Below are 17,419 nucleotides of genomic sequence, written 5' to 3'. Positions count from 1 at the left end.
GTGTACATTCTTTGTTCCTAGATATATACGTTTACATTTAGCTGTATTAAAACACACATTGTTTGCTTGCGCCCAGTTTACCAAGTGATCCAGATCACTCTGAATCATTATTTACCACTCAGCCAATTTTTGTGTCATCTGCAAACTTTATCAGTGATGATTTTGCGTTTTCTTCCAGGTCATTTATAAAATGGTTAAATAGTATAGGCAACACCCTGCAAGACACCACTAGAAACAGACCTGCTCCTGGATGATTCCATTTATAGTTGCATTTTGAGACCTATCAGTTAGAAAGTTTTTAATCTATTTAATGTGTGCTATGTTAATTTTATATAGTTTCAGTGTTTTAATCAAAATGTTGTGTGATACCAAGTCGACTGCCTTATACAGAACAGAAATATTTATTGAACATTTTTGCCTTTTCTGGATTATTATTGATAATTATATTGTTTCCATATAGTAATAGACCAGTACTATTGTCAGGTATCCTTTTGTTCCTAATATATTTTTTAAAAACTCCTTTTTACTGTTTTTAACTACTGGCCATAAATTTCTCCTTGTGTCCTTGGCTTCCCTAATCAATTTTCTACAATTTACTTCTGATTTATATTAATTACTAACAACTTCCCTCTTCTTCCGTTTGTTATTTTCTTTTATATTACAGCTGCCATCACTATCCTTGAAGTCCAGGTTGCGTTTTAACCAGCATAGCCTTCTTCCACTATTGGGTTTTTTTGAGCATCTAGTAAGATGTTCTTAAATGATTCCCAATTATCATTTGCATTTTTCTGATTAAATGTTTCCTCACAGCTGATTTGGCTTATAATAGTTTTCAGCTTTGTGAAATTGGCCTTATTAAAGCACCAAGGATATTTATTATTGATTTGGGCTTTATTCTACTTCCACTTTATAAATGTGATCAAACATGATCACTTATACCTAAGCTACTATTAATTTTTAGTTCTGTGATCAGTTTTCCATGGGCAGCTAGGACTTCTGATACAATTGTTTGACAAGAAAACATAGTTTTTCTGTTTCAGGGCTGTAAGGCTCATTCTCTCATATGAAATAGGGTTGCTGATTTATCTAAAAGCATTTTCTGCATTCTGCTTCTTCTGTTTGTGTTCAGGGTTTTCTTGTTTTTGTGTGTGTTTAATGCTACTCACACAGATTTCTCTGTTTGGACTGCCCCAGGTTCCATCCTTTTTCATGGAGAATTTTGAAATTTTTACATTCCAAATCAGAATAAAACCAGATTTTGAACAACTTGAATTCTTCACAAAACAGGCCTTTCTCCATCCAGTTCTTGTCTGATACACAGTGACTCCTGCTCAAGTATAGCCCATCAGCAGGCTTGATAATAAATCTAACCTTTAGCATGCATTTTTGACACTTTCCTAAGAGATTTTACAGTTGCCACCCCTGACATGTTTTGCCCATACAGCTTTTCTCTTTGTCGAGTAATAGGATTTTTTCCCATCCGGAAACAACTGAGTCTTGCTAATCTGTTTTCAGAAGAATTATATTTTAATCTGACGTTAGCTCAATAATGTTTTAATTTGTTCAAAATCTGAAGCAAGATTGGTGGTCTGTTGAGTAACCTTGATTATTTTAGAAAGTTCTGTACTTAATTAGTTTTTTGGCACAGTAGTAGACCCGGGATATTGTGTGAATCCTGTGATGGAAATTAATTAGAATAAGTTGGGGAATTTTTCAGAGAAGTTGTATGAACCATTTACCAAAAAAAATTTTGCTAATGAAATAATTACTCTCATTTTATGGCACTCTTTGTCTTGTAGGATCTCAAAACACTGTACAAGCTCATATAGTAACCCTTTATATTGTGACATTATTGCTCCCCAGTGAAAAAATACCACATCTTGTATGAAACTTGGCAGCTGCTTAATAGCACACTTCATACAGGGCAGTATTTGCAGTGGAATACTGTATTCAAGTGGAACTTGGTGGGTGATAATTTAGGAAGACATATGATAATTATGCACTTGGAAACTGGCACGCTTTTCACAAGTATGTCCTGAGAAATCAACAGGAGACTGTACCTCCAACAGCATAGTGCCTCTCCTAACAGTTAATTTTTTTGGTACTAATTCAGAGGGAAGAATGCTAGCCCACATCAATTCATGCACCATAAAAGCAGGGGAGCTCAGTGTGGATGCAGATAGGGCTGAGAGGAGGCTTTCTGCAGACTCACTGACATAATGAAAGTCAGGATGCAAACTAGTTGGCATAAGATGTGAATTTGGGTATTATTAGTAGATGGTCTTCTGCCTTATGTAGGAGGAGGAGTAGTTACCCATCAATGTCAAAGTATAAAAGGGAGACAGACTGAATTAGTCCACACAAAAATGTCTACTAATATAACTCAAGGATTGTGTTAAAATCATGCTTGGTAAACAAGAGAAGTGTGGAACCAGAAGTCAGTGAACCAATATTGATGTCAGAAACTAGGCCTAATTGATGGACAAAATAATGAGGAGATGGACTATTCTACCCACCATTCCCCTTGTGGGTCCTTAAAAAGGCTTTGGGAATTAAAGCTGACTATTGGCATGAGCTTTATCATTATGGCTGCCACCCACACTGTCTCTTGGGACACCAGTCATTTGTGATCCTTGACAGATGGCCAGAGCGGGCCACACAAAGGGACCAAGATGACACTGCCACTTCTGCCAGCTCCAGTGGAATCCCAAACACCATTTGAGATGTAAGACTTTTTCACAAATGCTTTAATGTGTTCTTTTCCTGACTCATCTTATTTATTCTCCTTTTTCCTTCTCTCTAAAAAGGGTCTGACTTAGCCATCCAAGACTGTATATTTTACAACACTGCTATAAGTCCGTAACTAGAATAGGGTTGCCAGTTTTGGTTGGACATATTCCTGGAGGTTTCATCACATGACAAATTTTAATAAAAGATTAATCTTTAATTTCTGGAGGGCTTGCACCCCTAGACCAGAAAGAGGCTAAAGCTAAAAGCAATGCCCTAAGCAACCCTATGCTGGTACGAGTTTGCCAGATCTCAGATTTGATAAAATCATGTTCTGGCCAGTCTTTTTCCAGTATTCATCCTTTGGTTCGTTGAGGGGGCTTCCTCAGCTGGATCTTCTGAGTAGCAATGCAGAGTCACATGCTCCTCATTCACCAAGTCTTCCACAGCATCCTCAAGGTCCCTACTTGCCCTGACCCTCATCAGCATCCTGTTGGAGAATGAAGCTTGCAGAGGTGAGGAGGGGTTTGTGAGCCACTACATGTTCTCTACTGGCCACCCCCTTGGCAGCTCCTGGTCCATGGTCCTGGTCCTTGTAGAAGGAGCATGTACTACAAGATCTCCTGACTGTTGGAGTCTTTTCCCCTCCTATATAGGAGCCTTAAGTGCTTGATGTGTTCCTGGCACTAGGCTGGAGTCCGCTGAAAGACTGCTTTAGTCTCTGTGAAATTTCCTGTTAGAGATGTTTTTCTGCTGCTCCGTGTGAAGTCATGGAGAGAGATGTGCTCCAACCACACATTGATCAGTTCCCGGGTCAGCAAGCCAAGCAGCTGCTCTCAGAGCAGGATTCATAAAGCTTAAAGCTGTTCTGAATTATTCAGTGCAGCTTACCAACAAGCTGACGACAGGCAACAGTGGTTGCCCTACTGATGTCTAGGAAACTCCCAGAGGATGCAGCCAGCTACTGCCCAGTCTCTCTCCTCTCAGCCACCAGCATGCTCATGGAAGGGGCACTGCTCGGCCATCCGTCTGACATTATTGAAGACATCCTCCCAGTGGAGCAGGTAGGATTTCGCCTGATGAGGAACTGCTGTGACCAAATAGCTTCACTCATTGACCACATTGAGGCAGGATTCCAACATAAGTTGAAGACAGGGACTGCCTTTGTTGATTTGTCCTCAGCATGTGATACCATTTGGAGACATGGCCTCCTCCTCAAGATCTCCCACATCCTTCACGGCTGGAGAGTGATCTGTCTCTTGGTGGCGAAGTGATCAGGGACCACCACTTTAAGGTACACCTTAATGGCCACATCAGTAGACCAAGAACTCTTAACTCAGGCATCCCTCAAGGCCCTGTCCTGGCCCCAATATATAGCAGCAACAGAGTTGAGAAAATTTGTGTATGCTGATGACATTGTCCTAGCTGCTCAGCATACAAGTCTGCATACGATCAGCTGCACCCTAACACAAGATCTTAGCAAAATGATGGATTATTTCCAATGCTGGAAACTTAGGCCTAACATGAACAAAAATCCACAATGACAGCTTTCCATCTGAACAATAAAATGGCTAATACCAAACTTAATGTGCAGTTCTGCGGTGAGAGTGTCATCCATGAGGCTAACTGAAAGTATCCTGGCATTACACTTGGCCTTTCGACAATACCTTGAGAATACCACCCACGATAAGGCTAGGCCTCATGTCACTTATAGTGAAACTAGCTGGAACATCAGGGGGCTCCAGTGCATGGACCCTACAAACCGCAACAATAGCCTTGGTACCTTCTACAGCATAAATGACCAAGCACATCATATCTGAGTATCCCCTTCATTCTTTCACCAGAGGCTTGAAGGACATTCACCATCTCACTGCTGCAGCAACATGCTGGCTATCAAATCTAGATATAAATTTGTAATCATTGCTACTTACCCAAGCCATATGAAAAAAGAAGTGCAGGGGACTGTTCTGGGGACAGGAATCTTTATATATTGAGTAAGGGTCAGGAAGAAAAGTGCTCAGGGCATTGTGGTAATGGGGGAAGGACGACTGAAACTTGAGACCTGGTACACATCCCTACCCCTGCCCACACTACATGGTGTGTACTTACCCACATCCCTCAGGTGTGCTAATTTACTTGTCCTCTGCTTGCCTCCAGACATGTGCTTCTGGAGTTTAGATGTGGACAACGGGGAGGTTATGGCACAACCACATGCATGGACACATGTATAGTTGTTAGTATAGCTGTAACCTTAGTGTGAGAGAAACAGCAGAAGTACACAGGACACAGAGAAAGAACAAAGAAAGTTCCAGATGCAGCCAACGAGGCCTGAGTAGCCTGATCTTGAGGAAAAAGAAGCTGAGAGAGAGAGAGAGAGACAGAGCTGTTGGGTAAAGTGTTGTCTGGAGGAGGCTTTGAACTGTTTGAGTTTTATTGTGTTGAAGGAAACAAGACTTTGAATATTCTTTGTAAATAAACAGGACTGTATTAAAGAAATACTTGACCTCATCACCAATCTTTCCTCCAAATGGAAACAACCCATTAGATCCTGAAAATTGGGTACCCACTCCAGTCAAAAATGGATAACCGTATAAAGGTCTTGAAGATTCAGTTAACTGGAACCTTACCTTTTTGTAAGTTATGGTTTCTGTTTGTTTATTTATTTAGCCACGTGTGCCCCAAGGACAAGTAATATAATGCAAAATATCATGAGACTCAGCAACACTGTTTCCTTCAGTTTGGGAAGTTTAACTCTATTATGATGATATACATTTGGTAAGTACTAAAACTGGCTGGCCCAGGAAGTGAATGAAACTGCAAGGGCAAGGGAGCGGAGCTGTTTAATTGTTTGCTATTGAGTGAAGAGTTATCCCTCATTCTGCTCTGATGGAATGGAACCACCGAAAGTAATTATTTTGTAAGATGTTCTCTTTTGTGCAGCTTGTGTGAAGAACAAATTATGACGCTGTATGGAAGATGGATGACCATTTATAATAATATTGCAGAATTGCAATGAATCTTACAAGATATGCCAAGTTAAGGTATCAGTGCCTAAATATGATAATCATGGTTATATGTATGTATAATCTTTGTATTGTGAGTTATAAATAGATGTAGTAAATTTGTATTTCAAACTTGTGTTGTGTATCTGGGTGACACACCCAGACAGATTAGTATCAGCACTATCCGTCCTGCTTGATGGCCTATCATAGACAATCAACTAACAATGAACCCATTGAGAGAAGCCAGGGTTTAAATCTATGAATCAGCAGGAGATGTAGGGATATGCCTGTGGACAGGGGACTGCAAATGCTTTACCATTCCCACATACTGTAGGTTTGTGTTTGGGAGAAAGGAAGTATAAGCCACAGGGCAAGAACCTGGGTGTCTGCATTTATTTTTTTGAAATTATTAATCTGTTTTTGACACCGAATAACTCTCTTTGGTAATTATTGCCTCTGGCACATCAACAATGGAAACTTGCTCGGTTTGCAAGGGACAAGAACAAAAACCATAACCTATAGCCCTTGCCTGTAGCTAACTGGTTTTGCAGTTAAAATGCAAGATTTATTTGTGTCAGTGCAGAAAGGCCCCAGGGGAATGATTCTTTATGACATGTTTGATAATTCTGTAGTCAAAAAATAGAGTAAAAATGTACCACAGAACTAGATAGGATAGACAGACACATAAAGAAGCAGTTCTGAAGCAAGAATACTTTTAAATATTAACGTATATGTGAAAAACAGTAAATATCCAATTTCAAGGCTGATGAAACAATAAACTGCTGAGAATTTCTGCTACTGTAAATGTAATAGACTTACTGTACTAGCTACCCATGAAATGTCATCTCACAGATACATTCAAAATCACTGATATGGGACCAAAAGGGTTAATGGCTATTAAAATAAAAATAAGAATAAACTCAAAGCTTTTCTTTTTTGAATTGTTAAGAGATATACTGGAAACAACTTTATGGTTTTCAGCAAATAACAACAGGCAGAGCAGAAAGATGCTAAGGTGTAACCTGCAGCTGTTGTGGAGAAACTTAGTTTCCTAGTTTTTATGTTAGGGAATCTCAGTAGAGCTAATTTTTTAGGATACGCCACTTGTTATATCCTTGGGGGCAGCAGCTTTAGGAAGAAATCAGTGGAGACACAGAGAGCTGTAAACCTTGGAGCAGCCATTTATTGCACACAGAACTAACCAACAGCCAGCCAAACAGGCTGGGCTATCCCCTAATAATCCAACTAATTTGCCATAGCAACACAAGATTCTATTACCGTGACAACCAAATACACAATACCACTCATTTGTGCTATGTTTTCAAAAAAATCCAAAGGAAAAAATGTGCATAAAAAACTCCAAAGTTGGTGTTGGTCAGTTACAAATGTAAATGATAAGGTCTGGAGTCTACTCAGCCGATTACACCTTATTCAGACATGTTGTATGTTAGTGTAAATAGTCAGCAACACTGTGATACTGCAATACCATTCTTTGTCTCATCTTGCAAAGCATATCTCACTAGGCTTCTAAAGTAATAGGGTGGATACCATATAATTATTGCAAACGTGATTTCATTTACTTGGTTATATGGATTAAACAGAATTTGAAATTGCTTAACTTTGTGGTAGCATGGAGACCAGACTTTAATGTTTTACAGTGCAATCTATTGCAAACCATCTGGGAATGAATCACTACAAAACTGTGGGTATGTCTCAAAACACAATAAAAAACATATAAAATTTAGTAAACTTTAGTCTGTTCGCTGTTGCTAAGCGGTCTATGTATCTTGACATAGAATACAATAAAATACAAATATAGGGTGCTGTCATCTTCAAGCCATTCTGAAAACCCCAAATATACACATTTTACTTTCCTAATTATCCAACAGCTCAAAAGCATCTTTAAATAACTGTTTTTCTTCTTTATTATTGCTGATGTCAAACTCATCTGGTTTCTTTCTGTTGTGGATGTGTTTGGCGCCAGAGTTCACAGCTGTGTTTCCACAACTCAAATCTGTGCTCCAAAATTTAAATTCTGCCACTAATTTCATCGAGCTTGGTATCCATAACTGTTATGGCCAACTGTACTATGTCAGGCATTATGTGAAAAGTTTTGATCAAACTGAAATTATATTATAGTCTATCTGGACAGCCTGTCTTTTTGAGGCTTTGGCTATTCAGGGCAAAAAACATGTAGGAATTAGAATAATGGTGTTTGGGATTCATGGGTCACTGAGAATTTTGTTTATAAATGTCCTGCTTTTATGAATCATAGATCTTTCATGGTTAGGGCTGAATCTCATTATCTGAATTTCTCAAAGAAGTAGCAAAGCTTCCAAAAGCAGCACATTAAAAATAGACTTAAAAATTCACTTATATACAAAATGAATCTGATCTGTCCTTAAACTATGTTCTTTTCATTTAACATTTTCTCACCTGGCATCAGTGCATCATCTCCATAGACTTGCAAAGGAGTCTATTATAAAAAAACCAAACAAACCCTCTGTTTTTATGTTTAAACAATTACATGTAGTGAACAGAGTGGTAAATGTCACCAAGTGTTAGTGAAATATGTTTTTAATTTATTACTCTACTTGTGTCATATTTAATTTATTAAATTCAGCCATACCCTAAAGATGGTTTATCCCCTGGATTAAATTCCCCCCATTATGATGTATAATTAATACACTGCTAAAATAAAAATAAAATTTAATTTTTATTGTAAGCTAGTGATTTCAAAAATGTTCCTTCCTCAAATTCCTTCATCTATTCTAAGACAATAGGAAGGTTTGCATCTTTCTGATTTGTGATTGTATATAGAAAAGCGAAGGTAAGACAAGATTATGACTATCAACAGATGTCTCAGGCAGTAGTGTGATAAGGAGGGCTTTGGGATGTTTGACCACTGGGAGGCATTCATGGACAGAGGACTGTTCTCATAGGGTGGACTGCACTTGAATAGGGAGGGTAATACACTTCTGAGGTAGAGGTTGGTACAAATGATTAAAAGAGCCTTAAACTAGGAATTTGGGGGAGACAGTTGGGAGATGCTCATGCAATCTCCATGCCTGATTCGAATATTGAACAGGAGGAAAATCAAGTAAAGAGGATATAGCAATGGAGAAAGGAACAAAAGAGTGTAGGAGAGTGGACAACAAGAGGAATGATAGTGCCAGTACCACTGGCAGTAACAGGTAGGTGATACTGGCAGTGAAATGATTGTACCTAATTGAGCAAGGAATATGAGTGAAGCCAAGAAGAAACAACTGAGATGTCTGTACACCAATGCAAGGAGCCTGGGTAACAAAATAGAAGAACTAAAAAAACTAGTGCAGGAAGTGAAATCAGATATTACAGGGATAAGGGAAACATGAGGAATGGTAGTTGTGACTGGGGTATGGGTTTTGATGGATATGTGCTGTTCAGGAAAGACAGAAATACAGGTAAAGATGGTGGAGTAGCATTGTACATTAATGCCAAAGTAGACTGCAAAGAAATGAGAAGTGATGAAATGGATAAAACAGAATCTATTTGGGTCAAATCACTTTGGGGAAGACTGTATACAGAGGCTCCAGTGGGACAGTGCTTAGAATCTGCTACAGATCTCCAGGATCCTATTTGGATACATAGAGAGCACTTTTTCATATTTTTAATGAAATAAAGACTACTGGGAATTGCGTCATTATGGGAGACTTTAATTTCCAAGATATTGATTGGAGGGCAAGTACTATTTATAATTATAGGGCCCAGATATTTCTGGATAGAATAGATTTCTTCACCAAATAGTCACCGGACTAACAAAGTGATTTAGTGTTGGTAAGTAGCAAGGACCTCCATAGAACAACTGGTTGTAGAAGACAAACTTGGATAGAATGATCATGAGTTAATTCAGTTTAAACTAAACGGAAGGATAAACAAAAGTAGGTCTGCAAACAGGGCCTTTGATTTCTAAAGGGCAAACTTAAAAAAAAAAAAAAAAAAAAAGGGAGGGTGGGGAAAATTAGGGAAGTAGACTGGACTGAAGAAATCCAGAATCTGAATATGGAGGAAACTATCTGAAGCCTTTATCCCAAGCAAGAGGAAACAGTTTGTAAGGAAGGGCTACAGACCAAATTGGATAAACAAACATCTCAAAAAAGGTTATCAAGAGAAAGCAAAAAGCCTGCAAGGGATGGATCAGCAAGGAAAGTTACCTCTTGGAGGGCAGAATGTGTCAGGATAAAGTGAGAACTGCCAAAAGCCAGGCAGAGTTGGAGTTTACAAAGGCAATTAAAACTAATAGTAAAATGTTATTTAACCAGATAAATAAAAAGAAAACAGGGAAAGAAAAGTGGGAGTGCTAAGGACTGAAGCTGAGGTGGAGATAAAAGATAATCCTGGTATGGCCAATAACGAGGTTTTTTAACATCTTTAAAATCAGAGGTTATACCCTATGACTGGAGAACTGCAAATATATAGTACCTATATTTAAGAAAGGAAAAAAATGTGATCTGGGAAACTACAGGCCTGTTAGCTTGACCGCAACTGTATGCAAAGTCTTAGAACAAATCGGGAAAGAGAGAGTAATTAAAGACACAGAGGTGAACAGTAATTAAGATAAAATGCAGCATGATTTTATGAAAGATCATGTCAGACCAGCCTGATCTCTTTCTTTGAGAAGATTAACTGATTTTCTAATCTGGACAATGGAAATTTAGTAGATCTAATCTACCTGGATTTCAGTAAAGCATTTGATACAGTTCCACATGGGAAATTATTAGTTAAATTGGAGAAGATGGGGATTTAATACAAGAAGTGAAAAGTAGGTAAGAAACTGGTTAAAGGGGAGACTGTGATGGGTCATACTAAAAGAACTGTCAGACTGGAGGGAGGTTACCAATGGAGTTCCCCAAGGATCAGTCTTGGCACCAATCTTATTGAATATTTTCATTAGTGACTTTGGCATGAAAAGTGGGAGTGTGCAAATTAAATTTGTGGATGACACAAAATTGGGAGGTATTGCTAATAACAGAGGAGAACTGGAATATCATACAAGAAGATTTGGATGACCTTGAAAACTGGAGTAATAGAAATGGGATGAAATGTAATAATGCAAAGTGCAAGGTCATGCACTTAGGGACTAGCAACAAGAAAAAGGCGAATGCACTCCTAAGATGCATCAGGTGATGTATTTCCGGTAGAGATAGAAAGTGTTATTACCACTATACAAGGAACTGGTGAGACCTAATATGGAATACTGCGTGCAATTCTGGTCTCCCACATTTACAAAAGATGAACTCAAAATGGAACAGGTGCAGAGAAGGGCTATTAGAATGATCAGAAGAATGGAGAACCTACTGTACATGCTCCAATACATCTATCTGTTAGTCTATAAGGTGCCACGGGACTCTTTGCTGCTTTTACCGATCCAGACTAACACGGCTACCCCTCTGATACTGTACAAGAGGAGACTTAAGGAGCTTGGCTTGTTTAGCCTAACTAATGAAGGTTGACGGGAGATACAATTGCTCTCTATAAATACAACAGAAGGATAAACGCCAGGGAGGGAGAAGAGTTATTTAAGTTAAGGATCAATGTTGGCACAAGAACATGTAGACATAAACTAGCCATCAATATGTTTACACTTGAAATTAGAAGAAGGTTTCTAACCATCAGAAGCATGAAGTTTTGGAACAACCTTCCAAGGGGAGTAGTGGGACAAAATCCTAACTTGTTTTGAGACTGAGCGTGATAAGTTTATGGAGAGGATGGTATGATGAGGTTGCCTACGGTGGTATGTGGCCCATCTGCAAATATCTACAGTGACCATAGATAGGACAGGGGATGGGGTGGGCTCTGAGTTACTACAGAGAATTCTTTCCTAGGCATCTGACTGGTGGGTCTTGCCCACGTTGCTCAGGTCTAACTGATTGCCATATTTGGGTTGGAAAGAAATTTTCTTACGTGTCAGATTGTCCAAGATCCTGGGTTTTTTTCACCTGCCTCTGTAGCATGGAGCAGAAGTCACTTGCTAGTTTGAACTAGAGTAAATGGTGGATTCTCTGAAACTTGAAGTCTTTAAATCAAGATTTGAGGACATCAGTAACTCAGCCAGAGTTCATGGACCCACTACTACAGGACTGGGTGACTGGTTAGCAATGTGCAGGAAATCAGACTGGATGATCATGATGATCCCTTCTGTCCTTAAAGTCTGTGATTTTATGTTAACAGAAAATAATTTGTGTATATATACTTGAAGAATCTCTTAGGGAAATTTTTTAATAATAAATGTTCATGATTGAGACCCACTTGAAATACACAAATTTACTGGTGTTTTTGAATATTTTGTCCCTAAATCCAAATGTGTGTGTAACTTACAACCCCATATCATATATCTCAGAAAGCCTGATTCCACACTGCAGTATATTTGTTGCGGATGTGATTTAGTTCTTTAGTGTATGGCGTGTAATAGCTTTGTCTAATTTAAATAAAATTATGAAACTTTTTTCATTGCTGTTGTTATGATCGAATATTTTCTGAAACAAATTCCTTTTCTTTTTAGTTGTGTTACACCTTATTTCATGTTCCTGTTTTATTTTCTTACCTAAAGCTATTAAAAATGGCAATGGAAATATACTGCTAAAATTCATCTCTTTTTTTAAAAAAAATGGAGGGATAAAAAGCTTTTCTTGCTGGTTGCAAGATAATGACTGACTAGAAGACCAATTATTATTATTCATTTAAATATTATGCTAAGAGAAAATTAGAATTTCAGACAGTTCTATTTTCTTTAGCTGATATATTCCTTCAGGCATTTCACAGATACCTTGCAAGAGAGAGACTGGAACCAAGGTACTCTTACATCACGTTGTTCTTTGTCAGAGGGCTTTTCTACACTGGGAACTTACATTAGCCTAGTTCTGTCTCTGAGGAGTGTGAAAAATCCACAGCTGGAGAGAGATAGCTTTGCTGACCTTACCCCCAGCGTAGACAGTGCTAGGCCTATGGAAGAATTATTCCATTAACCTCCCTACTGCCTCTCGGGGAGGTAGGTTATCTACAGCAATGGGAGAGTGCTCCTGTTGCTGTAATGAGTGTCTACAATGAAGCTGTTACAGCTGTGCCACTGTAGCATTTTAAGTGTAGACATACCCTTACACTTAAACTTACTGAGGAAATACAAAACTATTGTGAGTCACATTATAGCAGGGATCGGCAACCTTTGGCATGTGACCTGCCAGGGTAAGCACCCTGGTGGGCTGGGCCAGTTTGTTTATCTGCTGCGTCTACAGGTTCGGGACTCGCAGCTCCCACTGGGAAGCAGCAGCCAGCACATTCCTCGGCCCGCGCCACTTCCTGCAGTCCCTGTTGGCCTGGAGCGGCGAACTGCTGCTAGTGGGAGCCACGATCGGGGGACGCAGCAGGTAAACAAACTGGCCCGGCCCACCAGGGGGCTTACCCTGGCTGGCCGCGTGCCAAAGGTTGCCGAACCCTGCATTATAACATTGTTGCTCCTATCTTCTGTAATCAGCCTAATAGACTTTAAAGAAGTCTCACAGCTGACATGTTATGCTTTGTTGTTTTTTTCCTTTCCTAAATTGAACAAGAAAGAAAAGAAAGGGGAGGGGAGAATCTAAAATAATTGTATCAGGTTACTTTCTCTGTTGCCCCATAAAATTCTCAATTTCATACTCCTGCTTATGGTGCTCATATGTCAGTACTCAGGTATATGAGTATAAATAGTTTGGGTTTACCTCCTGCCCACTGCTGTGTTACAATGTTCTGGTTTGGTTTTCGTCTTCTAAATTGCTGTCTGCTACATTTAATTGTGTAATCTTACCATATTTTAACTACTCAGAGCTTGGAAGAAGAAAACTTTTTCCTATGTATTTTACATGTGAACTCTTATTTTTAAATAATATCTTCAGAGTTATTCCGGAGTATTTGCATGGTATGAGTCATACCCTAGGTCAGAATTTAGAACCATTTATGTTAACTGTGTGTTCCTAAACTGAACATGATGATAAACAACTTCTCTACACTGAGCCTGGCACTTTTGCAATGCCCACCAAATTCAAGGAAGAATAATTTAATAGTGAAATTTGTGTATAGGAAGCCTGCTAGATTCTAAGGGTTTGGACACTTTGTGCTGCATGAGCAGTACAAATAGAACATAATCTAGCCACATGAGAATTTCCCCTGCCGTGCTGTCTCCTATGCCATCCTAATCCCTTGCATCCCTGTGCTGGGAGATGGTGCAGAGTTCTAACACAATTTTGAGCTGGTTCATGGTCCTTTAGGGAGTGTAATATAGCCTAAGGGTTGCTTAACTTACATCAGGGCCAGTACAGCTTGAAATTCAGGGAGTCATAAACCTCAGTCCAGGCTTTGTGATGAGTGTAGCTTGGCTCAGAGGAAAATCTGTCCCCTAATTTTGCTTTCCAGTCCTAATATTCTTGCATTTCAAGTCCTCAATAATTAGATGTCTCAGCTGCTTGGAGGGTATAAGGAGAGAAGAAGGGTGTTTTAGGAGAATGCTGTTTCATGCTGATAGGAAAGCAAATGAAATTCCAGTCACATATCTTCATCAGAAAACTTGTGCATATGACATGGAGCCTTGTTACTGTAGGGTTCTGTATGTGTGTAAAAATGGGAACTAATAAGTGGGAGATGCACAGATCTGTAAGGGATATGAAAAATCTCATTTAACTCGCTTGCCCTCCATCTCCCACACTTCAAAAAACAAAAGGGACAGTGTATTTCAATGAAAATGCCAATTCTTCCACTGCTAGGTAACCAATCCTTGTGAAGTTTACTGTTAAACTATTTCCATAATTCCCTTTAGAAATCAAGGCCTTAGCAGCAACTTTTCATAACTTCTGATCATCAAAGTTCAGTACCTAATGGTGTGGCAAGTCTATCTAGACTCATGAAAGTCCATAAATTACTGGAGTTTGCCAAAGCTCCTCAGTCCTAACCTACACAACTATTAAGGCGCCAGAGCTGTGAATAGGATTGTAAGGACGCAAAATGTGGTTAAACTAGACAAAATATTTTGTTTTGTTGTTTAGACCATTAATATGTTAATTACACACAAATATAATAAAAACAAATTTGTTCTTGTTTTAATTGCTACAGTGTAGTGATTATGACCTGGATTATGGGACAGAATGTTTGCAGTTGGCTCTAAAATACTCTAAAACAAATGCCAAACTTATTGAAGGATCACCTGACCTCTGGAAGGTAAGAGCAATATTGGTTTTCTTTTATTTATTTTTTTAGCAAAAACACCACACCAGCTAAAATATCAGATAATTACAAATTACAAAATATTAAAATTCCTTAAGATGTTACAGTAATTATGCCTTTGTTTTACAAGTTTAAAAAGTCTAAAAACTTGGGAATGGTTTATAACAGTTGATGAGTAATGTATAAATATAAAGATTGGAGGTATTTAAAGAGATAATTCCTACCCAATTAAGGGTTGTAGAAAGAAGTTATTCCTGTATTTGCAGTTCTTCATGTAGATTGTCAGTACAGAGTCTCACTCTTGAGGTCTGCTGGCTTGGAACCCTTCGGAAAGTTCTGAATATTGTGAGGCTTTATGGAGTTCACCTTAAGCTGTGGAACATTCCATGAGAGGTCATATCAAGAGGTGTGACCCCCAGATGCACCCTTGTGTCCTTTTAATTCTTCAGACTCTTGAGTAGACTCCACAAGAGTGGGGATGGAAGCTGGTGAGCATGCATTTGTGCCAGCAAGGAACTTCAAAGAGTTGCATTTAAGATGGGTTGCTTCTTTTTGCTTACTTTATTGCCAATACAGATTCCCATCCTTAGGAAATTGATAAGCAGAAACAACTTTCTAAGGAGCTAGTTTTGAGGAGGAAACTTGGGGCCTGATCCAGTGCCCATTAAACTCAGTGGAGAGATTCCAGTTGACTTCAGTGGGTACTGAACAGTGACTGGGACTGCACTCCTGAAGTAAGCATCAGATTTGGAAACCATATTAAGAGAGCAAAGCTGCATAATGATGCGGATTGAGCTCCAGATAGTGGCTTTCTGTGTTTATTTGGGTATATAGGTGGAATAAGACAGTAGCTGTCCCAAACTCTAGGTGCCCTTAACAGCTATTTAAAATGTAACAGCCCTATAATATATAGTAGTAACTAATTAAACAGTACAGTAAGATGAAAGAAAAGTATCTCAACCTCCTTAAATGCTGTCCCCCCCAAAATATCTTCATCCACAAAAACCCCAATAAAAAGACACTGAAGGTCAACACATTTGAGGTATTTCACATGTCAGAAATAAGTTCCAAAGTTATAGGGTCTTTTGGATAACTCCTTGACCGCAACCCTCCTTTCTTTTATAACAAAGGGACTCAATTTTGACTGCCTCAATCGATCACAGCTTTCGCAGTGTAGCATGGGGAGAGAGGTTGTCTCTCAGAAAAATATCAGGCCATTTAAGGCTTTATAGGTAAATGCAAACTCTTTAACAGGCAACCAATGCAGACCACAGAACACCAATACAATATGTTAACAGCAAGTAGGGTGACCAGATAGCAAGTGTGAAAAATCGGGATGGGGTGGGAAGTAATAGGAGCCTATATAAGAAAAAGCCCTGAATATCGGGACTGTCCCTATAAAATCGGGACATCTGGTCACCCTAACAGCAAGGTTCCCTGCTTAAACATGCATTCTGTTACTTTCTGAATAGAGTTAAGATGCAGTCCCAACTACGTCATTATAATCTAGTCTTAAAGTCACCAAGGATTGATTGATGCAAGCAAGGTACACATGGGAAAGAGAAGCCTTTGCTGCCACAAAGTACCAAAAAAACCCAATAGATTTATGAACATTTAGGAGTCCTCAGATTTTTTCTTTTTTTTTTCTTTTGAACAGATGCAGTTAGTATTCACAGATAATATGGGCTCATTGGGCTTGGTTCCCCATTGAAGGAGCTCAGATACCCTTCTAGGCTCCTTGGTCTTGACTCCATTTTGGCTAGAGGAACTTGCCCAAGCATTTATGGTACCAAAAAGAGAGGTCATTCACAGTAGATATTCATAATATGATCCTCCCTCTCCTTTCATACATGCTTTGACCAGCAGTGATATAGTTAATAATTCTGACCTTCAAATTATTATTATTTGGCATCTATTGAGTTACTATCTCCTTGAGTTGAAGAGGAGCAAATCATGCCTTTTGGCACTATTGTTTTCGGCTCCCTACAATCTCTGGCAGATGTCGCTGCTTTAGTGACACATGGATTGCTTTTTGGAGGTTTCTTTTTAACCATAAAGATTAAAGATTTAGTTTTTTAAAAAATGAAATCTGAGAATCTGGAGAACAAGGTGACATCTTAAAAGAGGTGGTGGCATGGTGTTGGCATGGTTTTGAGTCACCAGCTTGAGCTCTGTGTAATTTATAGGGATCTGTTAACATCCAAGTTGATTGACTTGTTAGGAACCATTCTACAAACTTAATAGGGATACTTTGTTGTCTGTTCTTATGTTGTCATCTTATGATTTCCATCAAAACCATCTTCATAGTTATGATAAATGAAGGGAGAGGTAGCTCCCTTTTATGGACACCCAGCCAGCCAGTTAGCTATAAAGTCCCTCTTGGTGGCTGTTCTCTGCTTGCTTTACCTATAAAGGGTTGTTAAATCCTCCAGGTAAAGGAAAGGGAGTGGGCACTTAACCAA

At 39.0% G+C, this 17,419-nt stretch overlaps 1 protein-coding gene across 4 annotated transcripts in view; it reads left to right on the top strand.

Annotated features, from left to right (window-relative positions):
* Window positions 1–17,419, top strand: part of CRPPA (CDP-L-ribitol pyrophosphorylase A) — a 207,274-nt gene that overhangs the window by 57,410 nt on the left and 132,445 nt on the right. For all 4 annotated transcript variants that reach the window (XM_030550699.1, XM_030550697.1, XM_030550696.1 and 1 more), the window contains exon 4: window positions 14,847–14,951. In XM_030550699.1, coding sequence (XP_030406559.1) covers window positions 14,847–14,951 — 105 coding nt within the window. The remainder of the gene's footprint in view (window positions 1–14,846; window positions 14,952–17,419) is intronic.

Source organism: Gopherus evgoodei, chromosome 2 (assembly GCF_007399415.2).
Source record: "Gopherus evgoodei ecotype Sinaloan lineage chromosome 2, rGopEvg1_v1.p, whole genome shotgun sequence".
In the NCBI taxonomy this organism is placed as follows: domain Eukaryota; kingdom Metazoa; phylum Chordata; order Testudines; family Testudinidae; genus Gopherus; species Gopherus evgoodei.
Note: the sequence above shows the minus strand (reverse complement) of the source record. Positions and strands in the feature narration are given on the sequence as shown.